This window comes from Centroberyx affinis, unplaced genomic scaffold, assembly GCF_046629955.1.
Source record: "Centroberyx affinis isolate AG114_WGS23_722 - 3 ecotype Tasmania unplaced genomic scaffold, CSIRO-AGI_Caff_v1 ptg000239l_1, whole genome shotgun sequence".
NCBI classification, from domain to species: Eukaryota; Metazoa; Chordata; class Actinopteri; order Beryciformes; family Berycidae; genus Centroberyx; species Centroberyx affinis.
This window is the reverse complement of record NW_027278924.1, coordinates 26,869-40,313: the sequence shown is the minus strand read 5'-3', so window position 1 is coordinate 40,313 and position 13,445 is coordinate 26,869. Positions and strand designations below refer to the sequence as shown.

General features: G+C 43.7%; 1 protein-coding gene across 2 annotated transcripts in view; it reads right to left on the bottom strand.

Annotated features, from left to right (window-relative positions):
* Positions 1-9,629: 9,629 nt before the first annotated feature.
* Positions 9,630-13,445, bottom strand: part of tbc1d1 (TBC1 (tre-2/USP6, BUB2, cdc16) domain family, member 1) — a 28,346-nt gene continuing 24,530 nt past the window's right edge. Inside the window, exons 19-21 of one of the 2 annotated variants that reach the window (XM_071543567.1) lie at positions 13,207-13,376; positions 11,692-11,868; positions 9,630-11,539 (exon numbers count right to left, since the gene is read on the bottom strand). In XM_071543567.1, the coding sequence (XP_071399668.1) occupies positions 11,249-11,539; positions 11,692-11,868; positions 13,207-13,376 (638 nt within the window). In that variant the 3' untranslated portion in view covers positions 9,630-11,248. The remainder of the gene's footprint in view (positions 11,540-11,691; positions 11,869-13,206; positions 13,377-13,445) is intronic. The other variant, XM_071543575.1, reaches the window with a different exon arrangement.

Sequence of the window (13,445 nt, the reverse complement as noted above, 5' to 3'; positions counted from 1 at the left end):
CTGATCCTGTCATAAATGCGATTAGCCAGATTGAGTGATACTGAAGTGATACTGTCATAAATAAGGGATAATTAATTTTGGGGAATGTAAGAGGTAGACTGGGACAATGTGAGCGCTGGATGATTTCCAGCATTGCCTGACAGATGAGAGACAGCTGTGGAGCTCTGGCTACCATAAAAATGGCTACCATAAAATGTGTGTGTGTGTGTGTGTGTGTGAAAGAGAGTGCGTGAGATTATGATCTACCTTGAATATGATCTCTGTCTCGATCTATCTCTGTCAGGCTTCCAGTGGCGTACTTCATGAATACTGTGTGTGTGTGTGTGTGTGTGTGTGTGGGTGGTGTGTGTGTGTGTAATAACGGCAGGTGACTCCTAGTCTGAGCTATATAGTAACGGCTCCCTCGGGAACAATCACATCTCTGTCTCTATATCCCCCACAAGCAGACAGAAAGTATGGCGTAACCACACACACACACACACACACACACACACACTGTAAGATCACCTACAGTATCTGTTCATATCTTGTTTTTACTCCAGCTCTACCTCTTCAAAGTCTTGAAAGCTCCAAAATCCTCTGGCAACAATATTTGCCCAATACAGGTGTAGATATTGCACTAGGAGAGTTAGAGAAGGGTTTGTGTGTGTGTGTGTGTGTGTGTGAGAGAGTGGTTGTCTTGTTTGTTGATTTTATGTGAGATTGCCTTGTGGCAATATTCAATATGTGAATATTGAGGCACTGTCTTATGTCAAGCTGAATGAAAATCCACCCTAAAAAAGAATGCACTGTAATTCTCTGAAAAAAGAACCTGCACACACTCACACACACACACACACACACACACACACACACACACGCACGCTCAAATACACACATAAACAATACTGTAATCATTCGCCGTCATATCACTTTGACTAAACAGTGAGTCAGGCAGGTAAGGAATGTGCGACCGTTAAGGTTTGTTTTCTTGACACTAATTGATCTGTTTATCTCTTCCAAGATGATTGATCCGGATTCACCCTGAAAGACTCATTTCTCAGAGTGTGGGGGAACCTGCATGCTAAGAATTCAGTCCACTGGGTAGTTAAACTCATGCTATATGTACAGGGTGTGGCAGTTTCTGTTTCACCATAGCAGCATGCAGCACACAGGAGGAGCAGGACAACAGTGTCTGTCAGCTCCCTGCCCTTTGTGCAACCTGCGCTGAAAACTATGTGTTGTTTTATTCCTCCAGACGGTAACAAAGCCACTTATTCATAGCAGAAATTCACCACAGCCGCAGAGACAGATAGCTCGTTAATTTTAGTCAGATCCTATTTGTCATCTTGCCAGGATGCGTCTGTGTTTTACCATACATACAAGATGGTACATGATATTATCCTAATGAGTGGTATTCAGTCAAGCCTCTCATTCAACTGCTCAGCGGAACCCAATGAACTAAACCGGCACAACAATGAACCTGTGGAAATGATAGTCTGTCTGTTGAAATGTCCTTTTTGATAAATGCAATTGTTACAGTTTCAAACTGCAAATTAGACAATGCAGACTGCTTTAAAGAGTTTGCCTGGCTTTGCCATGGAAGTAAGATGAGAAAATAGCATTTTTCAAACTAGAAGACATGTGGAGAGTGCCAACACTGAACAATTCTCCAACTTGGTGTTACACCCAAAGACATCAGTCCTATCACTTTAATTTTAAATGAAATTGATTTCCCGACCCTGCAGACATACCCATAGGATTTGGAATCAAGTCTCTATGTCCGTTAGTGTCATGATTAAAAAACAATAATTACCTAATGACAAAAAAACAGATTCGGATCACTACCAAAATCTACTCAGTTGTTCTTTGGCCCGAGCATGATCTACTCCACCAAATTACATGGAAGTGCGTTCTCACATTCTTGAGATTTCCTGCTGACAGACAGACAGACAGACAGACAGACAAACTACTGTAACCAACAGCAGAGGTAATTAGAGAAAACATTCATCTTCTTTGGAAGAAAAATTGACACACACACTCACATGCGTACACACTCCCCAGGCATTTTCTCCTGCATATCAGGTTAACTATCAAAAAAAAAATATTTACAGAAAATAAATAGGATATACGCTTGAGAGTAGTGTGATATCTGGCAGCACCCTGGGGTGTCTGAGTGTGTTCTGTCAATTGAACATTTTCCTGGTTTGAGTTGCCTCTTTTCCCAAGATCAGGTCGTTTCTGCATGTTACTGGACAGTTGGTGAGATATAGGCTGAGTAAAATCATCTTGTGGATTGTTTTGTGGCTCAGCAGACTGACTAAACACCGCAGATGCAGCCAGTCCAGTCTAAATCACGACCCGTGGTGGACTCATGACCCCCTACATCACATTTCATCCCCTTGTCTGTCTCTCTGGTGTTTCCTGCCTTTTCTCCACTGAGTAAGAACTGGGCTAATCATAGCTTCCGGTCACTTAGACTGCAAAAACATATGAGTCGGTGCTTGAAGGATCAGTTACAGCCTACTATTCTTAATTTGCTGTAAGCTTTTCTCTCTAACACCCATCAAGAAATGCCTTGAAAATGTTAATTCTGGCGAGACACCTCTGACGTATCGTTCAGTTTCTCTCTAAACTGTATTTAACAGTGCACATAAGCCATTGACAGTATATTTATGATGTTGGCCAGTGCTATTGCTCTGCAAGAAATATTCAGAAGCATAAGTAAAAGTACAGGAATCCTGCCAGGTGGTGTGTGTGTGTGTGTGTGTGTGTGTGTGTGTGTGTGTGTGTGTGTGTTTGTGTGTGTGAAGCCACACCCCACTCACTGACAGTCCTGATCCTCAATCACCATGTCTGTCTCCTTCCATCCTGTGGCTGCCTGGCCCACTCCGAGCTAATGAGGCTTCAAAAATGTCATGCTCACAGAGAGGCGCCCGTGCGCACACACACACACACACACACGCACACACACACACACACACACACACACACACACGTTATTGTGCCTGAATACCAGTTCCACCCCTGTAAGCCGACGCCCCTGCTTTGCATATTAGCAGTGATGTGTGTGGTTCAGAATGTGTGCCGTCATGTCAGTGAACTGTATGTCTTGATGTTGTGTGTGTGTGTGTGTGTGTGTGTGTGTGTGTATGTCGTGTTGCCTGCCGCAAGGGTTATGTAAGCTAAAGAAAAATGCAGGCAGGTTGAAAACTGATATTTGCTATTAACCTTTACATGCAAATAAGGTGTAAACGCTTTGGATAGAGGTTCAATGGAATTTCAGTATGGAGACCTATAATAATATTAACCTGTATATAATCTAGTCTCCGAAGTTACCCACTATGTGCACATTAAGTGTTCACCATCCTTTTCGACTCAAATGCATCGACATTGCCGCCCTCCCAAGGAACGGCCTGCATCATAACTATTGTTTCACTTTGAAGCCATAATGAAAAACAGAAAACGGCTGCTATCTCCGTCCCTTTTTCATATCGCGGAAATGAAAATATAGCTTCTATTTCTCAGCCCAAAGAGCTGCAGCACTGCCCGGCCCACAGCTAGAGAGGCTGAGCAGTAAACCAGACAGCACAAGCCTGAAGGAAGTCACCCAGTTATTCAAGGCTGAGCTGGACTCGCTCCCAGCTTTATAATAGATGATTCCATCCATGACACAATTACCAATTCCTGTACAAGCAGGGTGGGGCATCTGGGTGAAAGGGACTTTGGGCTCAAAGACAGCCAGTGTGTGTTTGTGTGTGTCAGGATATTGTGAGTTGAGGTTTTTTTTTTGACAATGTGTGTGTATTTGTGTGCACAGTCCCATGTGTGTGCATGCGTGTGTTGGGTGGGGGCTCTCTCTCTCTGAATTGTCTCCCCACCCTGTAGGGAGTAGTGCTTCCTCTCCGGGGTTCAGAAATAACCAACAGACAGCTTTATTGTTCTCTGCCGACAGCCCTGCCTCCTCTCTCTCTCTCACACACACACACACACACACACACAAACACACACACACACACACACACACACACACACAAAGACCCCCTCTCCTTTTACAGATCTGAGTAACTGACAAGTTGGAGTGTTGGTTACACCCTGGCTTTAAGGAAGGGAGGTGGGGGGGGGGGGGGGGGGTGGAGAGAGTGAAAGGGTGTGTGTGTGTGTGAGAGAGAGAGAGAGAGAGAGAGAGAGAGAGAGAGAGAGAGAGAGAGAGAGAGCAGGGGGGTAAAGGGAGGGGTTTCATGGACACTTGATGTGCTGACAGGACAGTGGTGGTCACACCCTAACTGTGGCGCCTGACCTTCTACAGCAAACAGCAACACCCTTACACACACACACACACACACAATATACATGGACAAAGACACACAAATGCACCACGCACGCGGTCACACACAAATCCTGTAACATCATCCCACCCAGTTTTCCAGTGAGGATGTCTATTCTCTGTTCAGCTTGTTGTCCGCTATTAGCAGTTTGTGACTCAGCAGGACTGACTACAATCTGTCTCTTTCATAATCTGGGTTTGGGCCTCTCTCTCTCTCTCCCTCTCTCTCTCTCTCTGTGTCAGAATAGGAGGCAGGGATTTCGTTAGTCCCAGCAGTGGCACTATAGCACATGGTGGTATTAAAGTGAAGAAATGCCCATTTGAATTGCTCTTGGAGGTCAGGTTTGGAGAAATTCAGAGCCTGAACCAAAGCATTGATCCATAATACTTATATACCGATGCTATATGTATGTACATACATAGTAATGTGATCACACAATATCTCATGGCTCACAAAAGCCTCAACGATTATGTTTACACACACACAATAATGAAACTGTTTCTTTGTTGTTATTATGAAGTACATTCAAACATAGACAAACATTCATCGTTTAGCTTAAAAGTGCGTTACGGTATACGTTGCCAGAGTAACAAGGTACTTTCATTTAACCATTCATTTAAGTTCATCAAACATTTCTGATATTGAGACAGCCTTGTATATTACAGTACTGTATCTGTAATCCCATTGAAAGCTGTTGCTGCTCTCCTGCTTTCTTATCAGATGCATCATCAGTGCTGCTGATGCTGTCGCTGTGAACCGTCACCTCACTGTATTGCCGCCATACAGCACATCGCTGCACTCTGACTGTCAGCCTGGGAGTAATGCAGTTGTAAAGCTGTCACTTATGGCTGTTAAAGTGACAGCTGATTAATTAAAAACTGTGTGTGTTCTCTCTTCTATCATTATGAAGTCGTATTACATCTTGGCAACTGAAACTAACCACTATTGCAGAGTAAATACTGAGGGTTTGGCCCAATAAAGATCATATATCTTGAATTAGTTTTTATTTCAGGGGTGTTAATCAGCTCATATCAACACTCATAAATAACTGTTTTATTTTTTTTTACACACTGGGTTGCCTGGTGTTATCTCAGTCCACTGCTCCCTTAACTTTATCTAAACCTAAACTCTTATCCTCAACCCAACCTATCGCATCATTTAAAACACTCGCTGGTTGTTTTACCTCCAATTTAAGGTAACTTGCTGCCAACTTAACATTCAGGGCAAATTACAATGAGTGCAACAGTAGAATAGGTTTCAGTTCCCATATCTCCAAATTTTGATGTCAAGTTTATTAGTATAGCCCTTAATCACCGTTACAGCTTCACAACGCCCACGTTATGAAAACAATAACTGAAAACGAGCAACCAAAAATCAGCAGTGCAAAGGTCAGGGCCTTAGTGCCTGTGACTGTAGAATAATCGCATAAGAACAAAGTGGAGGGGAGCAATTTGAATCAGAGCTAAAGAGAGAAATAGGAGGGATTTTTTAAATACTGTAGTTGTTATGTGTCAACAGGTCAATACATCTAATTACAGTGGAATGTGTTTCTGCTTTGAAACATTATGCAACAGCAACAGGTTAACTAGCTGTGTAGACATGTGGAACAGCAAAGTCTGGGTGGTGTGATGAAACACACCCACACACACACACACACACACACACACACACACACACACAGAATGGTGTTGAAATGCACAGTGGTGGATGCATGTGTAACTTCCTTGCCAAATGTCTGCCATGTCTTTGTAAAGACCTGCTGCCCATCTGGAGCAACATGGAGGCAGAGGTGCAGTGGAGGATAAACCACCTGAACTCACTTCACCCACCAGTTCAGGACGACAGAAACAATTGTTTAGCATACACATTTATGAATAGTGTCAAACTGATGTAAGTTATATGAGGATAAGGTATTTTAAGGAAAACAAAACATAATGCTTTTCTTAAAATAGCGATTGTTTCAACTGTATTATTAAATATTTTTCCTGTTTCCAGGTACACCTATTATTTAGACTGTTGATTTATTTCAAATTTGTTTCTCATTGTAATAGTAATTGTATACCTACATCTGAAACATAGTGCATTACTGACTTTTGTTTATATTGGTGTTTGACGGCTCATTGACAGGTGAATTATAGGTTAACCATCTTTTTATTAACCACTACATCACTTAAATGAAGCTTAACACAGCTGCACCAAAACACAGTTTGCCTTCCATAAAGTGATTTTAAACATAAGCATCACCTTGGTTCTAACATGGTCTGATTTAAATTTAAAGTGATAATCCGTGAGATTCTTGTTCTTCTCTACACTGAGTGTCTGAAGACACTCAGTGTAGACTGCAGCTTCTTCTATTTCTTCTACTTTCTTCTATTTATTCCAAACAAACCGCTGTTGTTGCTTCCGTAAACATAAAGCGCATCAGTCTTTCTCGGGAAGGAGAGACCCTCATAGGTGTTTTAGAAGAGCAAATGTAAAAGCTTTTATGAACTGGCTATAGCTTGAATCACTATTCTATGGTATCAATCGGTGGCATTTATTGATATGGAAAAAGTTGCAGGTTATTACTTTAAACATATGACAAATAAGCTTGGTTTTAGACTAAAGGTATCCTAAGGTAACCAAACTCATTGAACCATCAAAGGCCCAAGTGTAATCAGGAACCTGACTTTATGGCCTCTATCCCTCTAAATTAGCCAGATGCTTCTTACTAAGTTAGGTGAAGTATCTCCTTCCTCATCAAGATTTACTGCTGTGTGGTTTTACGAGCTCCAACAGGCTGTTATTGAGTCTATTTGACCTTTTGTTCTGACCAGTGCACTCTCAGGTTAGCACTTCCCGTACTGTTAGGCACCTTGGGATACAGCATCATTAATGATTACATCTACCTGGATTGCTTTATATACCACATCAAAGTGTAAATCTGCTACTTGTGTGTGGGTGTGTGTAAAGGTGAGTTGATAAGCTTACGGCCATAGGTGTATTTTTTACCACATGGAGGGGAAGCGTCGTTTGATAACCTCCCTCACTGTGTGTGGGTCGGTGTACATTGACCTCAGAGCCCTCGTTTATCATCAGCATATTATTATCACAGCCTGGACATGAAAGCCTTCTCTCTCTGTCTGACACGCAGGGGGGGGTGGAGTGTGTGTCGGGGTTGAAGGAGGACACAGCCGTGCGGTGCGGCTAGGGCCGGGCCGAGGTGGAGTGTGGAAGAGGTAAACAGATGCCAAGTCAAATAAAACAAAACTCCGGGCAACGGTGCAACCCCTGGCAGACTGCTATAGGCCTGGCAGACACACACACACACACACACACACACACACCCTGTTTACACACAGCGTAGGCGGCGCTCAAGACGCCGGGTGATCCTGCTCCCTCTCGGCTCACTCAACCAGAGAATTAAGAGAGGAGAAGACTGAGTTTTCAACCGCAGACACGCCACACGGTGCTCGCTCACAGCCTGGATGGGGCAAGACTTGCCCTATTCAACCAACAGCACCGGAGGCTGTGACAGAACAGGTGCACACACACACACACACACAAAGAGGAACCTCGCCACTGTGCAAAATCTCAGCCGCAAAACCCTGCACCGAGCCCGTAACACCAGCACACTCATGCAATGGGGCAGGGCTGCTTCTTTAGATTAGCACAAAACAAAATGTAGCCTGAAAACAACACTTAGGGTGCGTTCCAATACCCATACTTCCATACTACTTAGTATGCCAGAAAAAGATTTAGCATGTCCCAATTCATGCATGTCAATGCAGTATGCCAGAAAATACCCGGATGCCCTACTAATCCGGTCGAATTTTGCAGTATGCAGGCCAGCATGCTTTTTTGGCTATTGTGACCCACAATCCTCTGCGCAGCGGAAGACACGTCACTTCGACTGAGCCGCATGCTGGGCCGCCAGAGAGAGAAAAAAACAAAACAAACAAACTGCAACCGTATTACTGCGACGGATATATAAGCAAGAGGGTCAAAGTTCAAGACGCAATGTGATGACGAAATAGCATGTCCCAATTGTCTGCCTACTACATGCACAGTACATACTTTCTAAGGGCAGATGTAGTACGTAGTGTAGTAAAAAGAAAAAGTATGCGATTTGGAACGCAGGTTAAGCATCCAAGGCATTATGGAAGATTAGCTGGAGCCGGTCTCAGTCAGGATGGTGGTCTGCAGGGTGTGGAGGCCTACTGAGCAGTCATGCAGTTTACCTACTCATCCCTCTAATTGGCACAGGCAGGCGTGTCTGGAGGAAAGGCATCTGGATGTTATATAAAGAGCTAGTCGCACTTTAATTGCTGCGTCATGGAAATCTCCATTAAGCAGGAAGGCATGAGCCATATCTTTGAGACAAGGTGATTCATATAAGGATCCACTGATGTTATCACTTAACATTGGCCTTTAGCTGCAATTTGTTTTGGTTTTGTTTCGCTTTAGTTGGAATTTTGTACAATTTGGTAATTCAGTGTTTTGTATAAAAATACTGTCACTGTCAGTTCTACCATGTTTGAATTGTATTGTGAACTGAATAAATGGAAGTAATAAAGTAATAAAAAAAGGAAACATTTAAATTTAAATATGTAAATTTAAAAAATAAATGTTCAGCTATAATCACATTTATCACAGTTATGGGAAGACCATCCACACACCGAAACATCCCCATGTGTACCTGGTCAACCTGGCCATCTGGTTGATTAAAAGGTGCATTCAGAACCCAATCTGCAGCAGGCATGTGTTCCCAGCACTCTGGGAATGGGCTTTGAGGAAAACCATCTGCAAAATAATACACATCAACGAAAGACTACCTTGGAGAACCAGAGCGTCGAGCTGCCCAGAGGCACAGGTCTAGATGGTGAGGACTGATATGTACATCACTCTACTGTCTTTCAAGTTATGAACACACATGTGGCACGAGTCGAGCCTTCCAACTAAATGTTTTCATTAGTCGAAATATGTGGGGACACACACACACACGTCACTCAGAGGTTAACATCTTCCTCAGTATCGCAAATCAGTGTTGTCATGCATTTTTACAATTTATGATTTTTTACACTGAGGTTATTGCTGTTTGCGCTTATCGTATTGTGTACATATACAATACAATCGCATACCGACAGCCGCGGCTTGCTTGCCCCTACATGCTTTCCTTCGATCTGGAGAGCTCCTGGAAACAAACGCAGGGTGAGCTTTATACACCTTGTATATTTCCATGTGCTTGAAACCTTATATCAACCACCCAGCATTTAAAATGACTGGCATGTTTTGACAGGAGATGATACAATCTACAGTATCTGCAACACACACACACACACATAAAGAACAAAACCTGGTTTCAGATGTACTGAAAGGATATGAAATGTATTTCAAAGTATAGAATAATACAATAATAGTAATAATTATCAATTAAAACAAAACATGTGCAAGGAGTCAGGAGTCAAAGCAATGTCTTTACAGTGTAAATCAACAGGTTTCTGCAATCATGTGAGTGACATGCATGAATACAAGATAAACGTACGCAGGCACACACACACACACACACACACACACACACACACACAATAATACATACAGACACATACAGTACATTACAAGCACACTCCAAACTGAAGCTCAGGGTGCATGGGATTCAGTGTGTTGAATACAGTAGGTGTGATTAACAGCTGATAGATTGTCTCAGCAGCGGAGTTCTCCTGTCCAATGTTTCAGAAGTAAATTCTTCTTTGCTGGAATTTGGCAAAACAAATTGATCAGGCACTCGGTAAAAGCAGGCGCTTCCCCTGACTAGAAAAAGACTAGCTACCATCTAAAAAAAAAAAAAAGTTTACTTCCGAAACCAGACCCTTTCTCCTTTCTCCACGGTTGGATCTGAATGGACTGAATTTATTCTACGGTCACTGTAAGCTAAATAACTGAAATGTAAATGTACACAATGCCATGGAAGACTGCTGCTTTATAGATGGAGGAGGAATGGCAAACAGTTTGTCTTTATTCAGTCTCTCTCCTCTTGTGCTTATTGCAGATGTAAGACACAGCACCTCTGACGAAATACCAGCGTCACTAACTAACAGCGTCTAACATCATTCAGCTTATTTCATCTTCAACCCATTTTTCTTTTTTTTTTTTAAATCAACATGCTGCTTCATGGAGTTTTCAGCCATCCCTTCACCTCCTTCTCTCATCTCACTTCTCTTTGTGTTTCTTTGGCATTTTTTTTACTTGCTGTGTGTAATAACATGTTCTTTCAGGATGCTGTTGCTGACTGGGTGGCATGGGAGTTTGAGTCTTTGTTCGGGCTCTTTTTAGAGTATATAGGAAGACATTCTTTGGCTAGTTTAGCCTCTTTGCATGGGTACATTCACACACAAACGCTCTCATATGAACATACGACACGTATCAATGCTCTCACTGACGAAAAGACAGACAAGTACAGGTGCAAATGTAACTGCGTTGGGCCGTTTTTGTGTTTTTTACAGTAGAAGCCCAGTGGGACAGTGCTATCTTTGGGGACTGTTGGTCAAATCACATGTTCATTTATACATTAGGATGGGGGAGGGAGGGGAGCACTCATGGCACAAATAGGATCGAAAGGAGGTCAACAGTTTTGGGAGGAGTCAACAGTCAACCTTTTCTCTCCCCCCCCCCCCCCCTCTCTCTCGACCTCACCCCCATTTTTGCTATTTCTCCATCCTCTTCATGAGTTCTAGGTCCAATCTCTTCTCTCTCCACCTCCGTCTCTCTTCTTCTTCTTATTAGAGCATTCTGCAGCTTGACAGGCTAGGAAGAGGATAAGGGTGGAGGTAGGGAGTCATCGCAACGTCTCCCCCGCCGACCGGACCTTCTCTCCCTGGGCGTCAGACTCCTAGCGTCTTTTCTCCACAACCAGCTCCTCCTCCTGTAGGGCTTACTGTTTTTTAGCGGGTCGGTCAGTGCCCTTACGAACTGTCCGGGAGAGCCAGGGGGTGAGTGAGGGAGGCTGCCGTCCCGTTCCCCAGCTCCTCTCTGCCATCCCCCTTAGCTGTGAACGTGTGTCCGTCAGAGGGCGGGTGGGCGTCGGGGGAGGCGGGTATGCCGAGGCTGGCGAGGAGGTCGTGGAGGCGCGTGACGGTGCTCTGTAGCTGCCTCTTCTCCTCCTCCAGGGCGGACACCTGCTCCTTCAGCCGGCCCTCCGACTGGACCAGGTTCTCCACTCGGCTCTCCAGGCTGCACACCCGGGCGTGGGACACCTGCGGAGGGAGAGGTGGAGGTGGAGAGAGAGGGTTGAGGAGCGTCGGTGGAGAAAGCAAATGAAGAGGAGTGGCAGGAAAAAAATAAATGTAAGAATTAGATTTTTTTTGTGCTTCATCAAGCTTGTGTCCATGTGCTTGTGCGTGTGTACCTGCAGCTCCTCAAGCAGGTCGAGGTTCTGCTGCCGGAGGCTCTGATTGGTCCTCTCCAGCTGCGCAGCTCGCTGGGATTGGTTAAGGGTAGGGGGCGTGTCCAACAGCTCATCCTGCAGGACATGGTACTCGACTTCATAGGCCTGGAGTTGCTTGGACACATCCATCCCACAAACCTAACACACACACACACAAACAAAAAGTGTTTAAAATGTGTAGCAACTATTGAGAAGGCTTGAACTTTATCTTTTTGTAAACCTTCTGTATGACAAAACATTTCGAACATCAGAGCGATAATTAACAATAGTCAGACACACATACACATCTCTTTCCCCTTGAGTATTACAGTGGTGTTTAAATGCGTTTCACATTGCACACGTTAATTTAACACTTTATCACCCAATGCCTCCAAATGCCATGTCTGCAAAATGAAGACCAAAAACAAACAATAAAAAGGCCCTCCAGATATAACTACACTCCCTGTTTATTTTCCTTGTTCAAACTGACTGAGTCATATCAAAGTTAACATATAGACCAGCTAATGTGGATAAGTGGCACTGGAGGGAAAGTACCGGCAGGCTAGTATATGACTCAACTCTCTCTCACACGCACACACACCCCCACACCACACACAGAGTATTCATTACGACACACATACTAAAACCTAGTATAGTACCTTTACCATGATAACATCATTTTACAAGCATATGACTCATCTCAACTCATCTCCATCTCGAGACAACCTACTGTACAAGCTGTTAGTAAATGTGCTGTCTTGAGATTGGTTTACATAAATGCTACTGACTCATATGCAAGGACATGCATAAGTACACAGAAACCTACACAAGGAAGTCTTATGACTGGAAGCGTGGTGTTACTGGAGTCAGTCAGATTAAACACGGCATGTGCGACACTGACATGTTTATCAAATTTTTTCAGGACGCCTACACGCACGCAGGTGATGGCAAGATGACTTCATCGAAGCTCCACCCATGAGTTGTTTGCCTTAGAGGTATGAGGCGTGGGGTGTGGCTGAGATTGATAGCCCCGGTCACTATACCAGAATATTGCTCTCCATTTCCTTGTTAAATCCAATAAGTTGTCACTTAATGACACACGCATTCTTTATGGTGGAATTACATAAATGATTTTGGTAAAGGCGAGGGAAGACAGTTGCTGTTGTATGTGCCGCTGAGTTGTTCCCCTGTTTGAAAAGGAGTAGATATTCCAGAGGATGAGCAAATATCCCTTTTTCCCTTCCCTTTTCATACTTTCACTGAATATTCCTATTAATAATATGTGAGGTAATCCAAACATTTTACAGTAATCCCTGAAAATACAACAACTGAGATAAGGCCCATAAAAAAAGATCCTCTTGATTAGTTACTTGTTATTAGTTACTGTAAACCAGTTAGGCAGTACAGCGATTAAAGGTTAAGTTATTACCCATCGCTCTCTTTCTCTCAGACACACACACACACACACACACACACACACACACACACACAAACAACCTGGTTGATGGTCTTCTCCATCTGCACCAGGCCCAAGTTGGGCAGGGTGGTCTTGATGAAGTCCACTATGGACTCCAGGCTGTCATGCTGCAGGATCAGAGGCTTGTGGCTCCTCAGCAGGCTCAGGGCCACCTTGAAGATGACCTCTGACCCCTGCAGGAACAACATGTCTGAGGGAGGGAGGGAGAAGAAGGAGAGAGAGAGAGAGAGAGAGAGCGAGAGAGAGAGAGAGAAAGAGA